Source organism: Mesoplodon densirostris, chromosome 10 (assembly GCF_025265405.1).
Source record: "Mesoplodon densirostris isolate mMesDen1 chromosome 10, mMesDen1 primary haplotype, whole genome shotgun sequence".
In the NCBI taxonomy this organism is placed as follows: Eukaryota; Metazoa; Chordata; class Mammalia; order Artiodactyla; family Ziphiidae; genus Mesoplodon; species Mesoplodon densirostris.
In genome coordinates, this window is record NC_082670.1 from 36,112,615 (window position 1) to 36,135,721 (window position 23,107).

The window sequence follows — 23,107 nt, forward strand, 5'->3', positions numbered from 1 at the left end:
AGCTTTAAGGTCTATCTCCATGTCCAAGTTCTGTAGTTGTAGTACATTGAGTTTTGACAAGATATCCCTCAATAAGTTAGCACCAGGTATGCACAAAATTTCCGTTGAAACTCTGTACTTCAGTTTGCGCAGGAACTCTCTTCTTATAAGAACAGCATCTCTCTTCTTTTGGGGAACTGCTTTGCCCCCCGATTCCAAGCAGGTGGTTCTAATCCAGGCTGTCAATTACTGTGCCCTGACCACAGGAGTAACCACAGGTCCTAGTCTAGGCCAAGAGAGGCTCCTCCCTGGATTTCATCAAAATTGGAATTCAGGGAAGAGGTTCACTCTCTCTCTGGTGAGAGGCTGAGAGGCTGAGAGCTCCAGGTTTCTAGACTAGTGGAGCAGTTATGTCTGACAAAATGAAGCTGAGATGAAGAAAGAAGCTGAGATGAGAGATGGAGACATCTTGGTGGTGGCCAGGTGCCTGGTGCCAGATGCCTGGTGCCAGATGCCTCCCTGCCCTGCTTCAGTTTGATTGGGTGAGCCAATAAATTCCCATTTTGCCCAATTCCCTGAAACCCAAATTCCTGACATCCATCCATCTTTTTGCTAATTTATATAGACCATCCTATTCACTTAAAAACATTGTCAAATCTCATTCCTCATTCATTTATTAATATAAAGTCCTTTCCTAAATTATGTTTACAGTGATCGTGATCATTTAGTCTTTCAACAACAGGAAGTATTTATTGAGAATCTACTATGTGCCCGTCATCAAAGAACACAGTGATGACTAAGTTTTCCAATGAACACAATTAAAATATGTGCCTTAGGAAAATTAACGTAAAACTCACTGTAAGTTATGGACATTTAGATAAGCAGTGAAACCGTAACTTAAATCTCGTTTGATCCTCACCAAAATCCTGCAAGGAAGCTCAGAGAAGGTTCAGTAATTACTCCAAGCTTCTAGAGCTAATAAACAGTGGAACCAAAACTTGAACCTAGGTTTCTGGCTAAGTCAGTTGTTTTAATTATCCTGTGCTGCTTAAAGTGAGAAAATAGTTTTGGATCCTTATAATTTAAAAATCATAACTCCCAATTCTCTTTCCATCTGATTCGTATTTCCTACCACGTTGCAGCCCTGAGGTATGGGCGGTTACTGAACTTTAACAGTTAAACAGAAACAAAAGTAGGTCATCAAACAACAGAGAGAAACGCGCTTTCAAGCTGGCAGGTTTGGATTTTTTTTTTTAACCTCAAGGTGCCCTCCATCATATGCAAGGCACCTTGGGAATTGTAGTCTTGGGTGTAGAACGCTGTGGCCGGAGGCGCTGACTCACTGGGACCCAATCAGCAGACAGCCAACTTGGCCTCCGCGTAGCAATTGGCTGGAATTCAGCGGCCGCCCACCCCGTGGTGCCGTCTTGCCGGCGCTGGTAAAGGGAGCTTCGCGGCCCGCAGAGTGAGAGTAGTTGCTGCGTTCCTGGCCACCTTCGTCCGCGATACAGCAGTGCAGCCATGGCAGAACCGCAGCCCGCGTCCGGCGGCCTCACCGACGAGGCCGCCCTCGGCTGTTGCTCCGACCCGGACCCCAGCACCAAGGTGGGCGCAGAACCTAATTCTCCAGAGTCGGGGCCCGCCCTGCGTGGCGCGACTGGGACCCCAGGAGGGAGCAGTCCCTCGGACTCAGCCAGGCCTCGCTTGGGCTGGATGATTCGAACTCTGGATTCGAACTCCATCCTACCACCACTGCAGCTCCGCCCGCCTTGGGCGGATCGGAGTGGGCTGGGAAGAGGGCCAGTGGTATCCAGTGGGGGATCTGGAGAGGGTCCGTTTCTTCAAGTTGTTTGAAAGACTGCGATTCTGCTTGCTTTAACTTGCTTGATTTGGGACGGTAACAGGAAACCATGGCTAACCCAGGGTCAGAGCCCTTGTCTGTGGGTGTGCGTGTTCCCCAGGTCAATAGAGGTGGAGGGTAAGAAAAGCAGTTTCTGAACTCCGGTCTACGTTCGCAGGTCTACGGGCCGGCTCTTCCCAGCCGGGATCATTTTTCTATAACTGTCCTGGCTCCGCGTTTAACTCCTCCAAACCAATCTGATAGCTCCTGACTTTAGCCGCGCCCAGAACTTCCCTTTGGGTTGGCCTTTCCGGTTGCTCACGGCCACACTTATGCCCTTCCTGTGCTCGGTGGCCCCAGGAGAGATGGCAGAATCATGGAGTTTAGATCCGAAGGGAATCTTGGAAATTCCTTCACTGACCCTCTCATTGCAGCTGAGACCCAGTAAGAGGAATGACCAGTTGCATATGAAGGCTCACATCCTTTCAGCTTGCTTAACAGGTCTGTACTGAGAGTCATTGTAACTCACTCAGGTGTGGTGCCTCCGGGCGTTGTCACGATCAGACAGGGAAGCCTCTCCGGGGTTTACTCCAGTGTACTCATCACTGTTAGGAAACGCCTTTGTATGTATTCATTTGACTGGGGAAGTTCTAAATTCCTTGAAGTTTGAGTATGTGCTTTGTACAGACCTCTAAGACAGGTCGGTGACTTTAGTCTCTTCTTGCTCTTTGCCTTCAGGAGAAGAGTCAGACACTTCCAATTGCTAAATCCTTTGACTAGCACCTGGTAGTACTTAGCTTAGGAAAAATGTTAGTCACTGCAAAATTAAGAGGGAAGAAGTAAATATATACATTTCCTCTCACACTTAATCTTATTTTTTATACTCTTTAATGTTAATACCTTGTTATTTCACATAATATAGATTGAGTTATTCAGTGTAAATTAATTTCCCAGGTAACTGGGCATTTTATGTACTGGACTATTAAAAAAAAAGATTTCAAGGAGAGCTTGATAAAATTGATTGAGTACAATTCTTTGCATTCTTTAATTTACACCTTTTTTTTTTTGGCTGCATTGGGTCTTCGTTGCTGCAAGCGGGCTTTCTCTGGTTGCGGAGAGCGGGGTCTACTCTTCGTTGCGGTGCACGGGCTTCTCATTGCGGTGGTTTCTCTCGTTGCGGAGCATGGTCTCTAGGCGCGCAAGCTTCAGTAGTTGTGGCTTGCAGGCTCAGTAGTTGTGGCTTGCCAGCTCTAGAGTAGAGGCTCAGTAGTTATGACTCATGGGCTTAGTTGCTCCGCGGCATGTGGGATCTTCCGCACCAGGGCTTGAACCCGTGTCCCCTGTATTGGCAGGCGGATTCTTGCCACCAGGGAAGTCCTACACACTCTTAATTTATGTCAATTTCTCTTGATTAGAAGTTTTGTGGGGGTTTTTTTGGCCACGCCATGTGGCATGCATGATCTTAGTTCCCTGACCAGGAATCGAACCTGTGCCCCTGCATTGAGAGCACGGAGTCTTAACCACTGGGCCTCCAGGGAAGCCCCAGTAATTATTTTTTGAGATTAGTCATTTTGCACCCTAGAAGCACCATATGGGGGACATAAAATGGAGTATGTAATAGGGCTTCCCTGGTGGCGCAGTGGTTGAGAGTCCGCCTGCCAATGAAGGGGACACAGGTTCGTGCCCTGGTCCGGGAAGATCCCACATGCCGTGGAGTGGCTGGGCCCGTGAGCCATGGCTGCTGAGCCTGCACGTCCGGAGCCTGTGCTCCACAACGGGAGAGGCCACAACAGGGAGAGGCCCGCGTACCGCAAAAAAAAAAAAAAAAATGGAGTATGTAATAGCAGCTGGGATATATTGAGTGTGCCAGGCCCCAGTTTGTTATTTTAAGTACATTACTTAATTTAATCCTCACAACAACCCTGTGAGGAAGGCATAATTATCTCCGTTTTATATATAAGTAGACAATGGCACAGAGGTGTTGAGTAATTTGCCTAGTGAGAAACCCACACTCCCTATTGTGCTTCTAGAGTACTGACTACAGCAGTAATTTTGGAACTTGACATGAAGGCAGGTAGAAAACCTAAATGAATTAATTTAGTCTGATCACTGATCATCTGCTATATGTAAAGAGCATGGTAGGTACCTTGGGGTACATTCAGATGAACAAGATGAAGTTCCTCCCTTCACCAAACATACACCAACTCTAACATAAGATGGAACTGGGATTATGTGCTTTTAAAATTATAAAGCACTGTGGGAGCGCAGAAAGTAGAGATTTTCAAAGGTGGCATCTGTGGTATGATGTATACACAGGGTATTTGGAGGCTGAAGACCTACGTTTGAATCCCCAATTCTATCATTGGCTATAGTGATCTTAGCAGGGTGTAAACAAAGCTGCTATAAGGATAAAGTGTATCTATGATCTTTAAACTATGAAAAGCAATACAATTCAAGGTTGTATTTCAACTGTGGATATCAGGGAATGCGTCAAGCAGAAGGTGGGGGTGAGTCTAGGCCTTGAAAGATGGATGGGGTCCCAACATCACATGGGAGACGGTTACATGGGAGGGCATTCTAGGTGGAGGAAACATCTGAGCCAAAATGTGGTGAGATGGCAGAAAGATGCAGTGTGGAGCATGTTCTGGAGAAATGAGTTACCTTGTTTTTGGTTCAAGTTCAAGTTATCTAAGTGGTGGAGCAGTGGTGGAGAGGACTAGATGGTAGGTTGGAGCCAGATCATGGAGAGAGCTTAGAATGTTACTTCTAAGAAAATCGAATTTTATATAATTAGTGGGGAATCACTGAGGGATTCAAATCATTCTATAGAATAGATTGGAGGGATCCAAGCCTGGAGGTGATGAGAACACCTAAAAGACTCTTCCAGAAAGTGAGAAAAGTGATGAGGGCCTGGTTTGGAAAGAAGAGAACAGCAGTGATAGGAAGTCAACTTGTTTGTTGATTATTTGCATCTTTGTCATAAAGGCAGACCAAAGAATGTACAGCTGCACCACCTCCTGGGCTGTCTTACTTAGCTAACTTTCTTCAAAGGCCAAGTGCTTCTTTTCCCAAGTAGTGATCTCCCGAAATACATTCTTTTTACTGTCTCTATCGGTGTCCTTTGATAAAATTATTTGGAGTCCCTTCCCATCTGAGTGGTAAATGATGAGGTCAGGGAAAACTTTCAGTGTTGGTGACACTTAAGCTGGGTTTTACCAAATCAAAGGAGGTAGCTAGGCAGAGTTGCAGGCAGGGGTTGAGGGAAGAAAGAATGGCAAGGAAGGAAGAAGGACAATGGCCAGATGGATGAATGACTGTTCTCGGCAGAGAGAACCATAGTATATATAAAAGCACGGTGACATCAGAGAGTTGATGCAGGGACCTACAGGTATACAATGAGACTGAAGTTATAGGCAATAGGAGTTAAGGGGAAGGTACATAAAACAGTCATTGGGATGCTCAAAGAAAATATGAACATTCCCACTTGGTTCATTTGTTTTTCTCATCCTATGAAGATTTCTGTTTGGTAAATATGTTTTTTTTAAATATATGCTTTATTATTATTATTTTATTTTATTATTATTTATGTATATTTCTCTGTGTATACAATTAACATATATATACATTTATGATGGGGCATGCTCTTTTTATTTTAACTGATAAAGTTATGAAATCAAAACCATTTAAGATGACCAGTTTAGTGGAGTGGTAATAAAAGATGAAGTTAGAGAGGTATGCAGCAACTGTATGTCCTTGCTTTGGGGACTTTCTTCTAAAAGTTGTGAAGTACCACTGAAGGATTGATATTTTTTTTTTAACATCTTTTTTTTAATAGATTTTATTTATTTATTTATTTATTTATTTATTTATTTATTTATTTATTTATTTTTGGCTGCATTGGGTCTTCATTGCTGTGTGCGGGCCCTTTCCAGCTGTGGTGAGCAGGGGCCACTCTTCGCCGTGGCACACGGGCCTCTCACTGTGGCAGCCTCTCCCGTTGTGGCTCCCGGGCTCCAGAGCGCAGGATCAGTAGTTGTGGTGCACGGGCCCAGCCTCTCTGTGGCATGTGGGATCTTCGTGAACCAGGGCTCGAACCTGTGTCCCCTGCATTGGCAGGCGTACTCTTAACCACTGAGCCACCAGAGAAGCGCCTGAAGGATTGATTTTTAACCTAGAAATGACACAGTTGGCTTTTTGTTATAGAAGGATCAGTCTGGTACCATTATAGGAAGATCACTCTGGATTGCATTTGGGTTAGCCTGCAAGAAGCAGAGAGACCAGGCAGGCTTTGACAGTGGTCTAGGCAGGAAGTAGAGAGGACATGAGCAAGGTAGTAGTGGTCTTTGGAAAGGCAAAGAGAAAGATTCCAGAGGGACTTGAGCAGTCAGGTTGATGGGACACTTGGATTGGATTACAGAGGGAGTGACGAGGAAGGAATCTGAGAAGACTTCAGGGGTCTGACTTGGGCTGACACCCAAGTCAGATTCTAGAGGCATTCCCTGTTGGTGATGTAGGAGGGAGTATTTATTTGGGCTGTGATTAATTTGATATTTTGACTCAGGTGGAAATGTTGAGTAGACTGGATGGAGATGTAAAACCAGAGCTGAGGTTAGAGGTACGGCTGCAAGATTGAAACTTCCCTTTTCTGAAGATGGAAGGTGGTAAAGGCAATGGAGATTTTGATTTTGATTCTGAGTAAGATTAATATGTAAAGCTCCTTAGTAACAGTTCTAGAGAAATGAGTGTCTTCATCACTAGAAAGATAATTTAAAAGGTAGGACACAAAGTCAAGAAACTTTTTTGCCACTGTTGTAGCTTTTTAAAAAAAAAAAATTAATTAATTTATTTTTTGGCTGCATTGGGTCTTCGTTGCTGTGCGCAGGCTTTCTCTAGTTGCGGTGAGCGGGGCTACTCTTCATTGCGGTGCACAGGCTTCTCATTGTGGTGGCTTCTCTTGTTGCAGAGCACAGGCTCTAGGCGCGTGGGCTTCAGTAGTTGTGGCATGCAGACTCAGCAGTTGTGGCTCGCAGTCTCTAAAGGCTTAGTTGCTTAGTTGGGCTTAGTTGCTGCGCGACATGTGGGATCTTCCCAGACCAGGGATCAAACCCGTATCCCCTGCATTGGCAGGCGGATTCTTAACCACTGTGCCACCAGGCAAGTCCCCAGCATAATTCTTAAAAACCCTAGGATTTTCAGAATGGTAATGAGCATTGGCTTCAACTTCAAGTCACCAGCGTATTAGTTCCTAACAAGAGAATCAGCCTGTCCTTTGAAGCTTTGAAGGCATTGACTTCTCTCTAACTATGGAAGTCCTAGGTGATATCTTCTTCTAATATAAAGCTATTTCACCCACACTGAAAATCTTTTGTTTAGTGTTGCCACCTTCATTCATTATCTTAGCTCTTTGGGTAACTTGCTGCAGCTTCTACATCAGCACTTGCTGCTTTACCTTGTATTTTTATGTTATGGAGCTGACTTCTTTCCTTAAACCTCATGAACCAACCACTGCTAACTTCAAACTTTTCTTCTGCAGCTTCCTCACTTCTCACAGCCTTCTAGAATTGAAGAGAGTTAGGGCCTTGCTCTGGATCAGGCTTTGGTTTGAGGGAATGTTGTGGCTGATTTGCTCTCCTATCCAGACCACTAAAACTTTCTCCATATCAGCAATAAGGCTGTTTTGCTTTCTTATCATTTGTGTGCTCACTGGAAGAGCACTTTTCATTTCCTTCAAGAACTTTTCCTCTGCTTTCACAATTTGGCTGACTGGTGCAAGAGGCCTAGCTTTCAGCCTGTCTCAGCTTTTGACACACCTTTCTCACTAAGCTTAATCATTTCTAGCATTTGATTTAAAGTGAGAGACATGCAACTCTTCCTTTCACTTGAACACTTAGAGGCCATTGTAGGGTTATTAATTGACCTAATTTCAATATTGTGTCGCAGGGAATAGAGAGGTCCGAGAAGAGGGAGAGAGATGGGGCAGTGGTCTATTAGTGGAGCAGTCAGAACACACACAATTATCAGTTAAGTTTGTCATCTTATGTGGGCATGGTTCATGGCACCCCAAAAGGATTACAATAGTATCATCAAAGAAAACTGATCACCATAACAAATACAATGAAAAAGTTTGAAATATTGTGAGAATTACCAAAATGTGACACAGAGACATTAAGTGAGCAAATGCTCTTGGAAAAACGGCACTGACAGACTTGCTGGCCACAGGGTTGCCACAAACCTTCACTTTGTAAAAAAAAAAAAAACCAAAAAACAAAAAAACCAATATCTGTGAACTGCAACAAAGTGAAATGCAATAAAATGAGCTGTGCTTAGATAAAACAAAAACAGGAGGACTCTGAAAAGCAGAGAGAATGGCAGACTGGCTAGGGACCTTGAGACCCTAGGAATAACATGGCGGTATACACACACACACACACACACACACACACACAAAAGCTATGCAAAGAGTGTATGCAAAAACACTATAGATAAATCAAAATGGAATTATAAAAAAAAATTCCAGTGACCCACAAGAAGGCAAAGATAAAAAGAAAGGACAAACAGAAAACAAAAATAAAATGGCCAATTTAAGCCCTAATATTTTAATAATTACATTAGATGTAAATATACCAATTAAGACAGATATTGGTGGAGTGGATTTAAAAGCATGCCCCAAGTTATCTATTTGTGAGGTGATGGGTGTTAACTAAATTTGTGGTAATCATTTCTCAACATATGTAAGTTAAAGTCATGCTGTATGCCTTAACCTTATATAATACTGTATGTCAATTATATCTTAATAAAACTGAAAGAAAAATAAAAATAAAAACATGCCCCACCTATATGCTGTCTACACGAAACTCACTTCAAATGTGATGACAGAGGCAACTAAAAGGATGGAAAAAGATACATAAACATTAATCAGAAGAAAGCAGGAGTGGCTATATTGTTTCAAATGCAGTAGACTCTAGAGCAAAGACAGTGATCATAGAGAAGTACATTATATAATGATAATAGGGTCCATTGACTAAGAAGACATAGCAATACTAAATGTGTGTGCCTCAAACAAGAGAACTGCAAAAATATGTGAAGCAAAGACTGATATATGGAAGGAAGAAGAGACAAATCCACAGTTTTAGTTGGAGACTATACTCCTCTCTCAACAATTGATTGAACTAGACAGAAAATTAGCAAGGATATAGACAAACTCAGCAACACCATCAATAAACAAGATCTAATCAAGATTTATAGAACATTCCAGCCAGTAACAGCTGAATACAGGCATACCTTGTTTTTGTTGCACTTTGTAGATATTAGGGGTTTTTTTATAAATTGTAAGTTTGTTGCAACCCTGCATGAAACAAGTGTGTTGGTGCTATTTTTCCAACAGCATTTGCTTGATTCTCTCTGTGTCACATTTTAGTAATTCTTGCAATATTTCAAACTTCCACTGTTGTATTTGTTATGGTGATCTGTGATCAGTAACCTTTACAACTCACTGAAGGCTCACATGATGATTAGCATTTTTTAGCAATAAAGTATTTTTAATTGAGGTATGTACATTTTTTTAGACATAGTACTATTGCACACTTAATAGACTGTAGTATAGAGTAAACATACATGCACTGGGAAACCAAAAAATTTGTGTGACTTTTTTTTTTTAATATTTATTTATTTGGCTGCGCCAGGTCTTAATTGTGGCACATAGGATCTTCGTTGCAGCATGCGGGATCTTTTAGTTGCAGCATGTGGGCTCCTTTAGTTGCATCATGCAGGCTCTTAGTTGCAGCATGCAGAATCTAGTTCCCTGACCAGGGATTGAACCCCCTGCACTGGGAACGTGGAGTCTTAACTACTGGACCACAAGTGAAGTCCCTGTGTGACTCTTCATTGTGATCTTTGCTTTGTTACAGTGGTGGCAAACCCATGATATTACCGAGGTATGCCTCTACAGTTTTTTTTCAAGTGCTCACAGAAGAGATACCAAGGTAGACCATATCATGGGCCCTAAAACTAACTTCAACAAACTTGAAATAATTGAAATTATATAGAGCATGTTCAACCACAGTAGAATCAAACTAGACATCAGTAGCAGAAACATAACAGGAAAATCTCTAAAAACTTGGAAACTAAATAACACATTTCTAAATAATCCATGGATCAAGAGGAAGTCTCAAGGGAAATTTTAAAAATTACATTGAACTGGATGAAAATGAAAAAAGCATCTCAGCTAAGACAGTGCTAAGAGGGAAATTTATAGTATTAAATGCATATATTAGAAAATAGGAAATGTCTTAAATCAAGGATTTGTTTCCTCCTCAAGAACCTAGAAAAAGAAGAGCAGAATAACCCAAAACAAGCTGAAGGAAGAAAATAATAAGAGCAGAAATCAATGAAATTTAAAACAAATTAGAAAAAAATCAGTGAAACAGCTGGTTCTTTGAAAAAAAACCAACAGAATTAACAAACTTGTATCAAGACTGACAAGAAAAGAGAGAAGACACAAATTACCAATATCAGGAATGAAATAGGGGATACCACTACAGACTGCAGACAAGAGAAGGGTGATAAGGGAATACTGAAAACAATTCTACATACATAAATTTGACAACTTACATGAAATAGACCGATTCCTTGAAAAACACCAACTACCATAACTTACCCATATGAAATAAATAATTTGAATAGCTCTATAACATAAGGAAATTGAATTCATAATAATCTTTTTTTAAAAATATCTTCAGTTCCAGATGATTTCACTGGAGCATTCTTCCAAACATTAAGGAAGAATTAACATCAATTCTACACAATCCCTTCAAGAAAATTGAAGAGGAAGGAACACTTTTATTCATTTTATAAAGCTGTCATACTACCCTGATATCAAAACCAGGTGAAGACAGTACAAAAAAAAGAGATATTACAGACCAATATCTTTCATAAATATGGATGTAAAAATCCTTAACAAAATATTGGCAAATAGAATTCAGTGGTATATAAAAAGAATCACATACCATGATCAAGTGGGGTTTACTCCAGGTATGCAAGGCTGGTTCAGTATTAAAAAAAAATCACAGTAACTCACCATATTAGAAGCTAAAGAAGAAATACCACATGACAAAATTCAACACCATAATTTAAACACTTTTGTTTTTTCAGAAAAAATAGGAATGGGAGGGAACTTCCTCAACTTGGTAAAGAGCATCTATGAAAAACTTAAGAGCTAACATTATACTAAATGGTGATGCTTTCTCCTTAATTTAGGGGAACAAGGCAAGTTTGCTCTCACCACTCTTATTTGACGTAGTGCAGGAAGTTCCAGCTGGTACAGTAAAGCAAAAAAGGAAATAACAGGCAGATTGGAAGAAAGAAATAAAACTGTCCCTATTTGCAGATGACATGATTGTCTACATAGGAATCTTAAGGAGTCTAAAAACCCTCGAACTAGTAAGTGAGTTCAGCAAGGTCTCAGAATACAAGATAAACATACAAAAATCAATTGGATTTCTATATATTAGCAAAGAACACATGAGCACCAAGATTAAAAATACAATACCATTTACAATTGCTCAACAAAATTAAATATCTAGGTATAAATCTATCTAACATGTACAGAGTTTGTATGCTGAAAATTACACAGCGTTGATAAAGGGAATCAAAATCTAAATAATGGAGAGACCTACTGTGTTCATGATTGGAAGACTCAGCATAGCAAAGATGTCAGTTCTCCACAAATTGATATACATGTTTAACACGGTCCCTATCAAACCTTTTTTCTTTAGATATAGTCAAGGTTATTCTAAAATTCATGTGGAGGGCAAAGAGAGTAGAATAACTAAATCTTGAAAAGAATAGGGTGGAAGGAATCAGTCTACCTGATTTTAAGACTCACTATATAGCTGCAGTAATCATTACTCCATGGTATTGTCAGAGAGATAGACATAGATCAGTGGGAAAGAGTAGAGAACCCAGAAATAGACTCACACTAATAAACCCAATAGATTTTTCACAAAGATGCAAAAGCAGTTCAGTGGAGAAAGGACAGATTTTTCAACAAATGGTGCTGGAGCAATTGGCCATCCATAGGTAAAAAATGAAGCTTTACCTGAGTTCACATCTTATACCAGAAAATCCATTTAGAGGTGCTCAAAGGGACCTTGACTTTGACCCTTTGGTTCACTCCCTGCTCCACTTTTTATAGTTTTGTCAGGATTACATTGTAGGCACGTAGTACATGTACTAGAAATATCCCTGATTGTACCTTTAAAGTTTTTTCACAGTAGTTTTAAATTAATTAGATTTGGAGATTGCCCACCCCGACCCTCACAAAAGACTGATTATTTCTATCATTCTTCCTTTTTATAAGGCAAAGGAGGAAATCTTTTTTACCTTGTAATCATCCCAGAAAACCCAAAGATAGTTTGAGCATAAAAGACATCTTTTATTATTCTGAATTTAGAGCATAATAAGGGAAAGACAAAGTTAAGAACTGTCTCATGAGACAAGACATCAACTTTAGTCTTTTTTAAATGCAAGATATATTTCTTTCAAACAATGTTTTAGAACCATAGCAATAAACAGTGATTTTTAGAAACTTTTAAAGAAAGGAACATTTTTCCAAGATCATTCAAGTGTTTATCAAAAGTAGCAGAGGTATTCTGTTACAGAGAGTTAGCAGAATATCTTGGTGATAAAAAGAAAACTGTTATCTGAGCATAGAATAACTTGATCATTTTATAAAAAGCAAGCCCTGCTTGTTTTTTTATATCGTCTAAATAATACTTTGGCAACAAAGGATTTACACACCTCTATTTTTTATGAATAACTCCACTAACATTGATTATACTTTTAATCTTTTTGGCATGTATAGATTCCTTTTTAAAAGTTAAAAATGGTTTTAGAGTTTATATTATATTTGTGTTTTCTTAGAAATAATCTATCATGTTAAGTCTTCTCAGAAGACTTCTCAGAAAAATGGTGTATCTTTCCATTTTTTAAACTATTTTTTCCAGCTTTATTGAGATAAAATTGACATATAATGTGTATGTCATATACCATGGGCATGTCCAAGTGCTTCTAAAGCAGTGTTTTAAATGTCTTCATATATTCTATTATGCCTGTGTCATAATTTATCTATTTCTTCATTGTTAGAGGTAGGTTAGCAAGGTGGTTGAAGGCAAGGACTTTGGAACCAAACTGTTTGGACTGAAGTTTTTTCTCTGCCACTTACTTTCTTAGCAGTAAAATGGGGATGGTATAATACTTATCTCATAAAGTAGTTGTGAAGATTATATAAGTTAATTTCTGTAAATCATTTAGAACAGTGTCTGGACCATAGTTACTGTGTAAATGTTGTGATGAATGTCTTTATACATAAATCTTTGTCCAAGTTTCTAATTATTTTCTTAGATAGATTTTTAGAAGGGCAACATTTTGATCGATGAGTATGAACTCTTTAAGACTTTTAAAGACTCTTCAGATCCAAATTGCTTCTTAGAAAGATTGTAGGATAGGTATAGGGATAGGATAGGATAAGGATAGGGATAGGATAAACAGGGTTGTTGAACTGTTTTACAGCACATGGCACAGAATCTACAGAAAAGAAAAAACAAACAAACAAACAAACAAAACCAACTCTGTGACTAAGGTACCTGGATTTGAACATAGCCTTTATGGACTGAACACAGGTATTTAATAATAATAAAGCCATGATGGACTGAGGGGACAAAATATCTTTCTTCTTAAACAGTGTGTTACAATGGTGAACTGTTGGTATTTTGTTACAGGAAGCAAAATTAGTGTTGGTAACAAGTAGTAAAAGTTAAAGGTGTTTAATATATACTGTTTCCCTTTAGGATTTTCTCTTGCAGCAGACCATGCTTCGAATTAAGGATCCTAAGAAGTCATTGGACTTTTATACTAGAATTCTTGGAATGACGTAAGTAAACTGTTTATTGGTGCCTATAATGTTTAAATACATAGCTTTGCAAATATAGGGAATGTTTTCAGATCCACTGTAAAAATGGATTAAAGTTTTCTTCAAAGGTCACAAAAGTCCTTTTGGCCAGGAGTCTGGGACTAGGCTTGACTGACTAGGGCCTCTGTCAGGTTCCTCTCCTCTATCCCAGCCAGGCTCACTGGGCAACGACACCAATACTTGCATTTTCTCTGACTCCCTTCTCTCTAAGAGCTGCCAGTTAAATCCTTAATGTGTCCAGACTGTTTTGATGTTATGGCCACTTTTAGCCTCTTGTTTACTTCAGAAAAGATATAGCTATTAAGACACAGTACTTAGAAAATGAATGAGTTTTAGGTAAACTCATTCATTTTCTAAGTTTTAGGTAAACTGGCCATCTATTCCATTTTTATAGGATGTGTTCTCTTTTGCTGAATAGGTAATATTCACTGATCTTATAATTTTTAAGACATATTTATTTTTCTTGATTTGTTTCCCTAAATAACATGAGGGTTTTTATTTGTTTTTAGTAATATAGATACATAAAGAATAAAACAGTCTTTAATTTACTGCCTAGATAACCTCCATTGACATTGAGAGAAAACTTCAAGTAATACAGTATATGTCTATGTTAGAAAATCTGACTAATTCTGAGAAATACAAAGTGAAAAGTGACAGCTTCCATCCCCCAGTCCTTCTCTTCAAAGATAACTGCTGTTAACAGTTTCTTATAATTCTTTCCAGAAAAAGTAGTTTTGCATGTATTTATGACATATTTAAAGGGCAGAATGAAACCAGATTTACTGAACACGTGCTATTTGTCAGGCACTTTATATCTCATTTTGTTGTCTTCACAGTAGGTTTATGAGATAGCTTATATCCCTAATTTACATGGAAGGAAGAAAACAAAGCTTAAAGACATTAACTTCATGACCCCAGATTCCACAGTGGGCACATGGCAGAGCTGGAATTTGAATCCAGGTTTGATTGACTCCAATGTTGACCTTATTTTTAAAGAGCCCCAACTAGGGTACAACTTGACATTATATTGAAAGATATGCTGAGCTGAGAAAAGCAAGTTAAAACAGGTTCAAGTGTTCCATTTCCTATCTGACTGGTCCGTCTGCTTTGGTAGGTGCAGAGATAGTTTTCAGAATTGGAGTATTTGAGGTGTTTGATACGTCATTATAAAAAAGTTAGAGTAAATCTTATTTGTGATGAGTCAGTACTTAGCTCTTAGTGGGCCAAGGCATATTACATGACAGTAATAAGTAAAAGATTTGGAACAGAACTCTAGAAACTTTCCATCTGCTATGCTGCAACGATTCCCTCTTGTTGATTTTGAATGAGATCATGTTTGAGCATTTAATCCTCCATAATCTAAAGAAAATTGTATTGTGTGTATCCTCATTCCACCCTACTCCTTGCAAAATAATCTCACACTCTTTAAACTCAGTTTAGAGGTCACGACTTCAATGAATCTTCTCAGAACCTCAGGATGAGTAATTCATCACACACTCTCATGATCAGTCTCTCCTTTTCCACTGCTCTTGCCCCTCAACCTGCAAAAAAGCTTAAGCTTTCTTGGATAATTCTTGCCCTCCGCTCTCTTGCTGTCGTTCCCGTCATCATGACCATCTGTACAGGTAGACCACCACTTACTGTTTCACTTGCTCACCTCCCATTCTTCAGCTTCTGCTGTCGCATGCTGCTGAAACGGCCCTCACAGGACCTTTCCATATCTGCTCACCTCTTCTCAGACTTAATCCTGTCTGACCTTTCTGCAGTATTTGATACTGTAACCACTTTATTGTTGACATTCATGTCTTTTGTGATATTAATCTGTCCTTCTCTCTTAACACCTATCCTCAGTTTCCTAGGAGCTTTGGCATAGTAAGAACTCAATAAATTTAGTTTTCTTTAACTCAATGCCATATAGCTGAAAGAACAATAAGGTGTGTTGTGTTATATTTTTCACTAAAAATAAATAAAATTTTCTTTTGAAGATACCTTTTGCCCTTTATAAGCAAGTACCATCAATCCAACTAAATTTCATTATAAGAATTGATGAATTACAAAAGTTTCCATTTTTAAAAAAATTTTATTTCACTGATATATACAGATGAATAAATTTTTTTAAATAAGACTTTTTAAAATTGATTTTCCTTGCTTCTTCTATTAAAACAGGCTCACCATGTATAGCTCTTATTCTTAGTAGAACTTGAATATTGTTATGTTGATTTTAGTATGAATCAGCTTTTCCTATTGTTAATTGATTCACACTTGTTGTTGTTTAATTTCAGACTACTACAAAAATTAGATTTTCCCACTATGAAATTTTCACTCTATTTCTTGGCTTATGAGGATAAAAATGACGTCCCAAAAGATAAAGATGAAAGAGTAGCATGGGCATTCTCCAGAAAAGCTACACTTGAACTGACACAGTGAGTATGAGTTTTAATTTTTTTTATATACTCTACATTTTTTTGAAGCTTATTTTTTTTAAACTTTTTTTCCTTTCTTATCAGCTTAATTCAAACCAGGTCTACCTAATCACTTTCAACTTGTAACAGTATGTTTGAGTATTTTATATGGATCTTATGGTCTTTGTATTGTTCTTGTGGCATAGATAGGGCAAGTGAGATCATTTGCCTTTTAGATAGAGAATATAGACTGAAATGGCAAGATATTTGTCAAACGGTAGCTAATGAATGTTTAGGTACTATAAGTAAGGTCTTCATAATTTCAGCATTTTTGTTGAAATTGGCATTCCCCTTCTTTCTTTTTTATTCTTTATGTTGTTTCTGTGCACCCGCTAAGAACTATCAAAAAAGCATTTGTTTCAGGGTGTGTGATTTAATGTGTCCCCTAATTCAAAACAGCCCTAGAATCAGAAAGACCTAGACATGAGTCTTGGCTCTGACAAAAGCTCTGTGACCCTAAACAAGTTATATCACCTCCCTAAGTGGCAGTCTCATTTATAAAATGGAGATACTCAGATCTAGCCCTTGGAGCTGTTCTGAGGACTTAAAGAAGTGTAAAGTACTTGGCACAAGAAATTATAGTTGCTATTATTATAATTATTGTTCTTATCCAGATGCCTAGTTTTATTGTCTCCTTAGTCATTCTTTGCCCATTTGCTCTTTCTATAGTTGAAAACTTAATATTTACAGTAACAGAGATTAGACCAAGTATATTAAGTAGCATATACACATGGTAAGATTTCAAAGATTGTTGCAGCTTTCTTTTCAGAATATCTGTTCTCCAGGTCACTTGTAATTATGTTTTCCCTCCTTTTGTAGCAATTGGGGCACTGAAGATGATGAGGCCCAGAGTTACCACAGTGGCAATTCAGACCCTCGGGGATTTGGTATGTTTGCCTATTTGTGTGTAATAAACATGGATTTGTGTGATTTTTCCATTGTGTACCTATTTATGATTGTAAGCAATCTAAAACATTAAGTATAATCAATTTGTTAGGAGTATGGTTATTTTTATTTTCCACAAATAATTTTATTTAGGAGTTGTTTAATTTCATCATCTCAGTCTAAACTTTTTACATTTACTCTCTCACAATGATTTTACTTTTCAGTTTCAATATTATATTTCCAGTAGATGTTTTAATTTCAAAAACAAAAAAACGAAAAAACAAAAATGATGGTTAATAATAATCCCGATTTCTGCCAGCATACACTTCTGCCTTGATCTAAAATCTCTCAACCAAAATAAGAGTATTACCAATTTAAATTGGCTGCTATGTAGTCAGTATCAATAATAAGCCTATTAAGCATGAGTAAATGGTTACTCTTTTGTGATGTAGGTTATTCTTAACAGATCAAACTATTTATGAGCCAGTATTGGGCTATGTTAAATAATTTATAATTCAGAGCAACTAATTAATTTATTATACCCAGCCAGTTAGATTCTTGTTCTTTAATGTATTATAGGTTTTGAACCAACTTGATTCAGTCTGTTTTCAGATGCCTTATGTTTCAAAATAAACTAGTTTTGGAAGCCACTTGTGGCACATGGGTACCCTGTTGTAATTTTTCCTTCTTTCTCTCTGCCTTGTTTTGGGGGTGATTACCTAAGGTCACATTGGAATTGCTGTTCCTGATGTTCACGGTGCTTGTAAAAGATTTGAAGAACTGGGAGTCAAATTTGTGAAGAAACCTGATGATGGTGAGTCTGCTACTTGTTTTCTTCAGGCCTATGTTTAGTTATATAACATTTACTAAGTACCCACAGAGGGTACTGTTGTAGTAAAATCCTTTTGGTTGCAAGTAACTTGGAATTCTACTCCAACCAGCTTAAGGAAAGAAGGGAAATGATTGGAAGAATACCTAGTTATCTCAGGTACCTAGGCAGCACCTAGGGTGGCTTCACATTGGGACTAGTCACAGGATCTAGAGAGCTATCAAGGACCTAGGCTCTTTCGCCGCCCCTTGACCCTACCATTTTCTCAGTGACCACCAGCTTTCACTCTCTCGGGTATATCTAACCACCCAAAAAAGTAAGTTCCTTAAAGTCTGTTTCATCTGCTATTAATGTAACTACACCAAGTCTCTTCAGTTAATAATTTCCTGAATTTTTTTTCATCCTTTTTCAACCTTTGCGTGTCCTTCAGTTTTAGGTATATCGCTTGACATAGTATATATCTGGATTTTGTTGGATTTACATGTATTATAATTATTTTATTTAGATCTGGTTTTGCCACCATAATTTATTATTTAATTTTCATTTGAAATATTTCACTGTTTCATTTCAATCCTTTTTTTTTTTCAGTTAGGAGATTTGATATCCAAATATCCTCCTCCCTAATAAGGAAAGAACTTGCTTCCCTCTACCTCCATTATGTTGCTGTTACTCAGGCTGGGATATTATTGATTTATTTTTCCTTTTTCTTTGGCTTTGGCTTTTTATTTTAAGATAATAAGTATATCAAGGTATATATTTTTTCTCCATAGATCTCTTGCAGCATCTTTCAGATTTTTCTGTTCCTTTATTAAGTACCTCAACCAAAACTATTTTTAAACGGTTTGTGAGGCAAAACTCTTGAAGCTCTGTATGTCCCAGAACCATGCCTTTATACATATGAATGACAGTTTTGTTGACTATAAAATCTTAGGTTTATTTTCCTTCAGTCTTGAAAGTACAACTATATTGTCTTATTTTTCCCATCCAGTGTTGCTGCTGAAAAATCTGATTTGTGTTCCTTCATATGGTTCCTTCTGTTTTGTTCTAGAGGCTTTTTATATTTGTTATTTCTTTGTGCTTGCCTTCCTTCTGGGAGATTTCTTCAAACTGGCATACGAGTTAGCTAATTTTTCCTCAGATGTATCTGTTCCTATATTTATCTTCTGTATTCTCACCTATTATGTTATTAATTTCAGCTATTATGATATTGATCCTGAATTTTTGCTTGGCTCCTTTAATATTTCCTTGTTCTTGTTTCGTATTGGTCGTATTGAATATTCCTCATTGCTTTTACATGTTTTAATAGTTCTTGGTCCCCATTGATCTAATATTTGTTCTTCTGTTTGAATGTATAATCCATTGTTTGTTTTATAGTTATATTCCTCAAATTCTTATTATTTTGGTCTCAGAGGTTTTTTGTTTTTTGTTTTTTGAAACTGAAACCATTAGCTATTGCAAACATCAGGCAGTGTGAATGGGGGAAGGCCAGACCTCAGTCCTTAAAAATCCACGTGTTCTCAGGGAGATGTGCTGAGCAGAGAGAGAAAATAAGGGTTAAACAAATACTTCACATTCTGTAGTCAGATCCTTTTCCCCCCTTTGTCCCTGATGGAGTAGTAGTATTAGTAGGAGACACTTCTGGGATTGTCTTTCCCTCACTCAGGTTGTGGGGAAAGTGAGACCTCTGGGAGATCAGTTGGTACCCACCTGTCTTTCTGCCCTTATCTACTACCGAGGACATTTGAACCAGTAGTTTCAACCCCCACCACCCCCACCCCGTGGGAGTAGGTGCTAATGCCCAAGGCACTGGGAGAAGCAAGAGCCAAACTAACAAAACTCCTGTTTATTCTCCCACAGCCATGATGGACTGCCTTGTGGTCCAGCCAAAAGTACCCCCTTCCACACAAAGCAGGTTAAAACAGTCACTACCCTACCCCCACCATTCCTCTCCCCAACTATCACCTCAGGGGCATTGCACTTTTTTTTTTTTCTCGTATTTTTTTAATCTATGTTCCTCTGGGGTTGATCTTGAAGAAAGGAGCCAGAGCTAGGAGCCAAACTACTTCAGCATCTTGGTACCAAAATAAATTTCTGAGGTCACAGTTTTCCATTTAAGCAAAGAACTCTACTGCTAGACCTACTAACCTCTCAATCCCAGTTTTGAATTCCCGGGAGAAAGAATCTGATTGGCAGAGCTTGGGTTACATAGAATAGTGTATGACGTAAGCATCTCGGTCCTTTGGCTGTGTAGATAAGCCATGCTACCTCCTCCCTTGAGCACCTATCTATTTCCTTTATCCTCTTTAAAATAAGACAATTTCTTTGACTACTCAACTAGTAGCATGAAGTGATAATGTGCAAGTGAAATAAATACCTGATGCAGCCAGTCCCACAGTTTATTTCAGGGGAGTTGGTTTACAACTATGTGTAGAAGATAAAATATGTCATTCTGAAAATCGTGCATCTGGGCAACACCAACAATAGAATTTTTTGAAGTTAAAACTATAAACAAAACAATGTAATTAACTAAAATGCAAATTAAATTTTGAATTAATAAAAAATGTATTTAAAATTTTTAAGGTTTTTATTTTAAGTCTTTTCAGTAATGAAAATCATTTTGTTTTACAGGTAAAATGAAAGGCCTGGCATTTATTCAAGATCCTGATGGCTACTGGATTGAAATTTTGAATCCTAACAAAATGATAACTATTATTTAGTTCTGTGAGAATGCTGCTTTGAGATTTCAGTGAAGACATTGTGGAAGGTAAAAAAGGAGACAATGTAATTCAAGATATTCAGTTAACGGAAGCAACTAGTACTGATGGATTATTGTCTCAATTCAAATTATTCTTAAGTCTATTTCCCTTTCCTATTTCAGCTATGTTTTTCACCTAACTGTTCAGTCATTCTAGTTTTAAAGTAGTGCTTTGCTTATGTCCTTGAATGTAGTTGTATAACTACTTTTTAAGGCAATAATTAGAACAATTCCGTTCAGAGGCTGCATTTGCCTTCTATCTTCTGACGAGATACAAGTCTACAAGTCTGCCTTTGAATCATCATTTTCAAAAAAAAAAAAACCACTTAATATGTTTTGTTGTGATTACCTTCTGGGGTTTCAGTTCCTCAGAAGTAACTTCAGAATGGGAAGTAAAGAACCCCGAACAAAAATGAAGCTTCATGTATATTTCAAATAATATAAAGTTTATTTTACAAAAGAATAGTTACTCTTGGGAGAAATTCAGAATTATGCTGACAAGGATGTGGATAGAAAAACTAATTTCTTCTTCTTTACAAAGTACTTTTAAAGTTGAAGGACTAACCTCTTTATTTTGGGATGGGGAAGAGGATGGGAATATTACATACTGGGTATGCAGACACGGACTAGGCTGTCACATACTTTATATCCCTTAATCCTCCACAGTATCCTGTGAGATAGAAAGTAGGCTGGACATGCAAAATAACTTTAATGAATCCAAGGCAATAATAGGCTAAGGACTCAAGATCTCATCATCATTTTTAGTATTTAGATTATACCTCAAAAATTAGTACCTTGGGGCTTCCCTGGTGGCTTAGTGGTTGAGAATCCACCTGCCAATGCAGGGGACATGGGTTCAGGCCCTGGTTCGGGAAGATCCTACATGCCACGGAGCAACTAAGCCCGTGTGCCACAGCTACTGAGCCTGTGCTCTAGAACCCGTGAGTCACAACTACTGAAGCCTGCGTGCCTAGAGCCCATGCTCCACAACAAGAGAAGCCACCGCAATGAGAAACCCGTGCACAGCAATGAAAAGTAGTCCCTGCTCACCACAACTAGAGAAAGCCCTTGTGCAGCAACAAAGACCCAATGCAGCCAAAAATAAAATAAATTTAAAAAAAATTAGTACTTCACGGTACCTCCTTCACTAGTGTTCTTTGTAAAAACCTTCAAAGAGTTTGAGCATTGTCCTCTCAGCTTTCGAGCCTGAGTACCACAGTGAGGAAGAAGCAGTGGAGGAAGTCTGGAGCACACGGCTGCTCTGGGGATGCCTGGTTGTCCCTGTGCAAGTGGTTCTTGTGTTTCTTATGAAGAGCCCCTACCCCAAGGTCTTCCAGATGCCAGTAATCATTTAGGATAAATTATGTTCAGTGATAACTTAGTTATCAGAAATCAGCTCAGTGGTCTTCCCTACTATGATTGCCTTTTTTTTTTAATTTTTAAAATTTAGTTAGTTAGTTAGTTATGGCTGTGCGAGGGCTTTCTCTAGTTGTGGCAAGCAGGGGCCACTCTTCATCGCGGTGTGCGGGCCTCTCACTATCACAGCCTCTCTTGTTGTGGAGCACAGGCTCCAGACGCGCAGGCTCAGTAATTGTGGCTCACAGGCCCAGTTGCTCCGCGGCATGTGGGATCTTCCCAGACCAGGGCTCGAACCCGTGTCCCCTGCATTGGCAGGCAGATTCTCAACCACTGCACCACCAGGGGATCCCCATGATTGACATTTGATAGGTTTTAAAGACCAAACTGATTTTGAAAATCTCTTATGGCACAGATAATAAGAACATCCAGTTTGTGGTTTAACTACATTTGGATTTTTTATGGACTCTAGTGGAAGACCTTTGGATAGGCCTTGCCGACTGTGCTTACACTGCTAGAAGCACTTTCATTTCCTTTTTGGATGGAATGGATTTATGTGAGCAGTTCAAACAAATAGCAGTACTTATAGACTGAAGTAAAATAAAATTTTAGAAAAGACTGTGTTTAATTTGTAAACTTCTATCCAGAATGTTCTTTCTTTAAAAAAAAAAAAAATCTGCCCTTGGGGAGTACTGCAAGGATTTTTGAAGGGGCTTGCAGACTCATTGAGAACTGGGAATAGTTGTAATTCTATACATCAGGCAAAGCACATAATTTCTATGGATAAGGAAGGGTCGGGAAGATGAGAAGAGGAAAGTAGATGGATAAAGGATTTTGGTAGAAAAAGTGCAAAGAAGAAAAGACAAATATCAAAAATGAGTTGTGGAAACCAGTGCTGGTACATTTTGGGTACTAGCATTACCAAGTGGGAGGGTTATTAGATTCATAAATTTAGTCATTTAAACCTTTTTTCCTCAGAAAGAAGCCTTCTCTACTTGCTATGTAAAACTTGCCAAAAGATAGCCCTTGCTAC

At 38.5% G+C, this 23,107-nt stretch overlaps 1 protein-coding gene across 1 annotated transcript; it reads left to right on the forward strand.

Annotated features, from left to right (window-relative positions):
* Positions 1-1,405: 1,405 nt before the first annotated feature.
* GLO1 (glyoxalase I) lies at positions 1,406-21,181 on the forward strand. Its single transcript, XM_060109714.1, has 6 exons — positions 1,406-1,584; positions 13,666-13,748; positions 16,070-16,210; positions 17,069-17,136; positions 17,859-17,948; positions 20,592-21,181. The coding sequence occupies exons 1-6, from the start codon at positions 1,501-1,503 to the stop codon at positions 20,678-20,680; spliced, it is 555 nt and encodes a 184-aa protein (XP_059965697.1). The 5' UTR covers positions 1,406-1,500; the 3' UTR covers positions 20,681-21,181.
* The last annotated feature ends 1,926 nt before the right edge of the window (positions 21,182-23,107 follow it).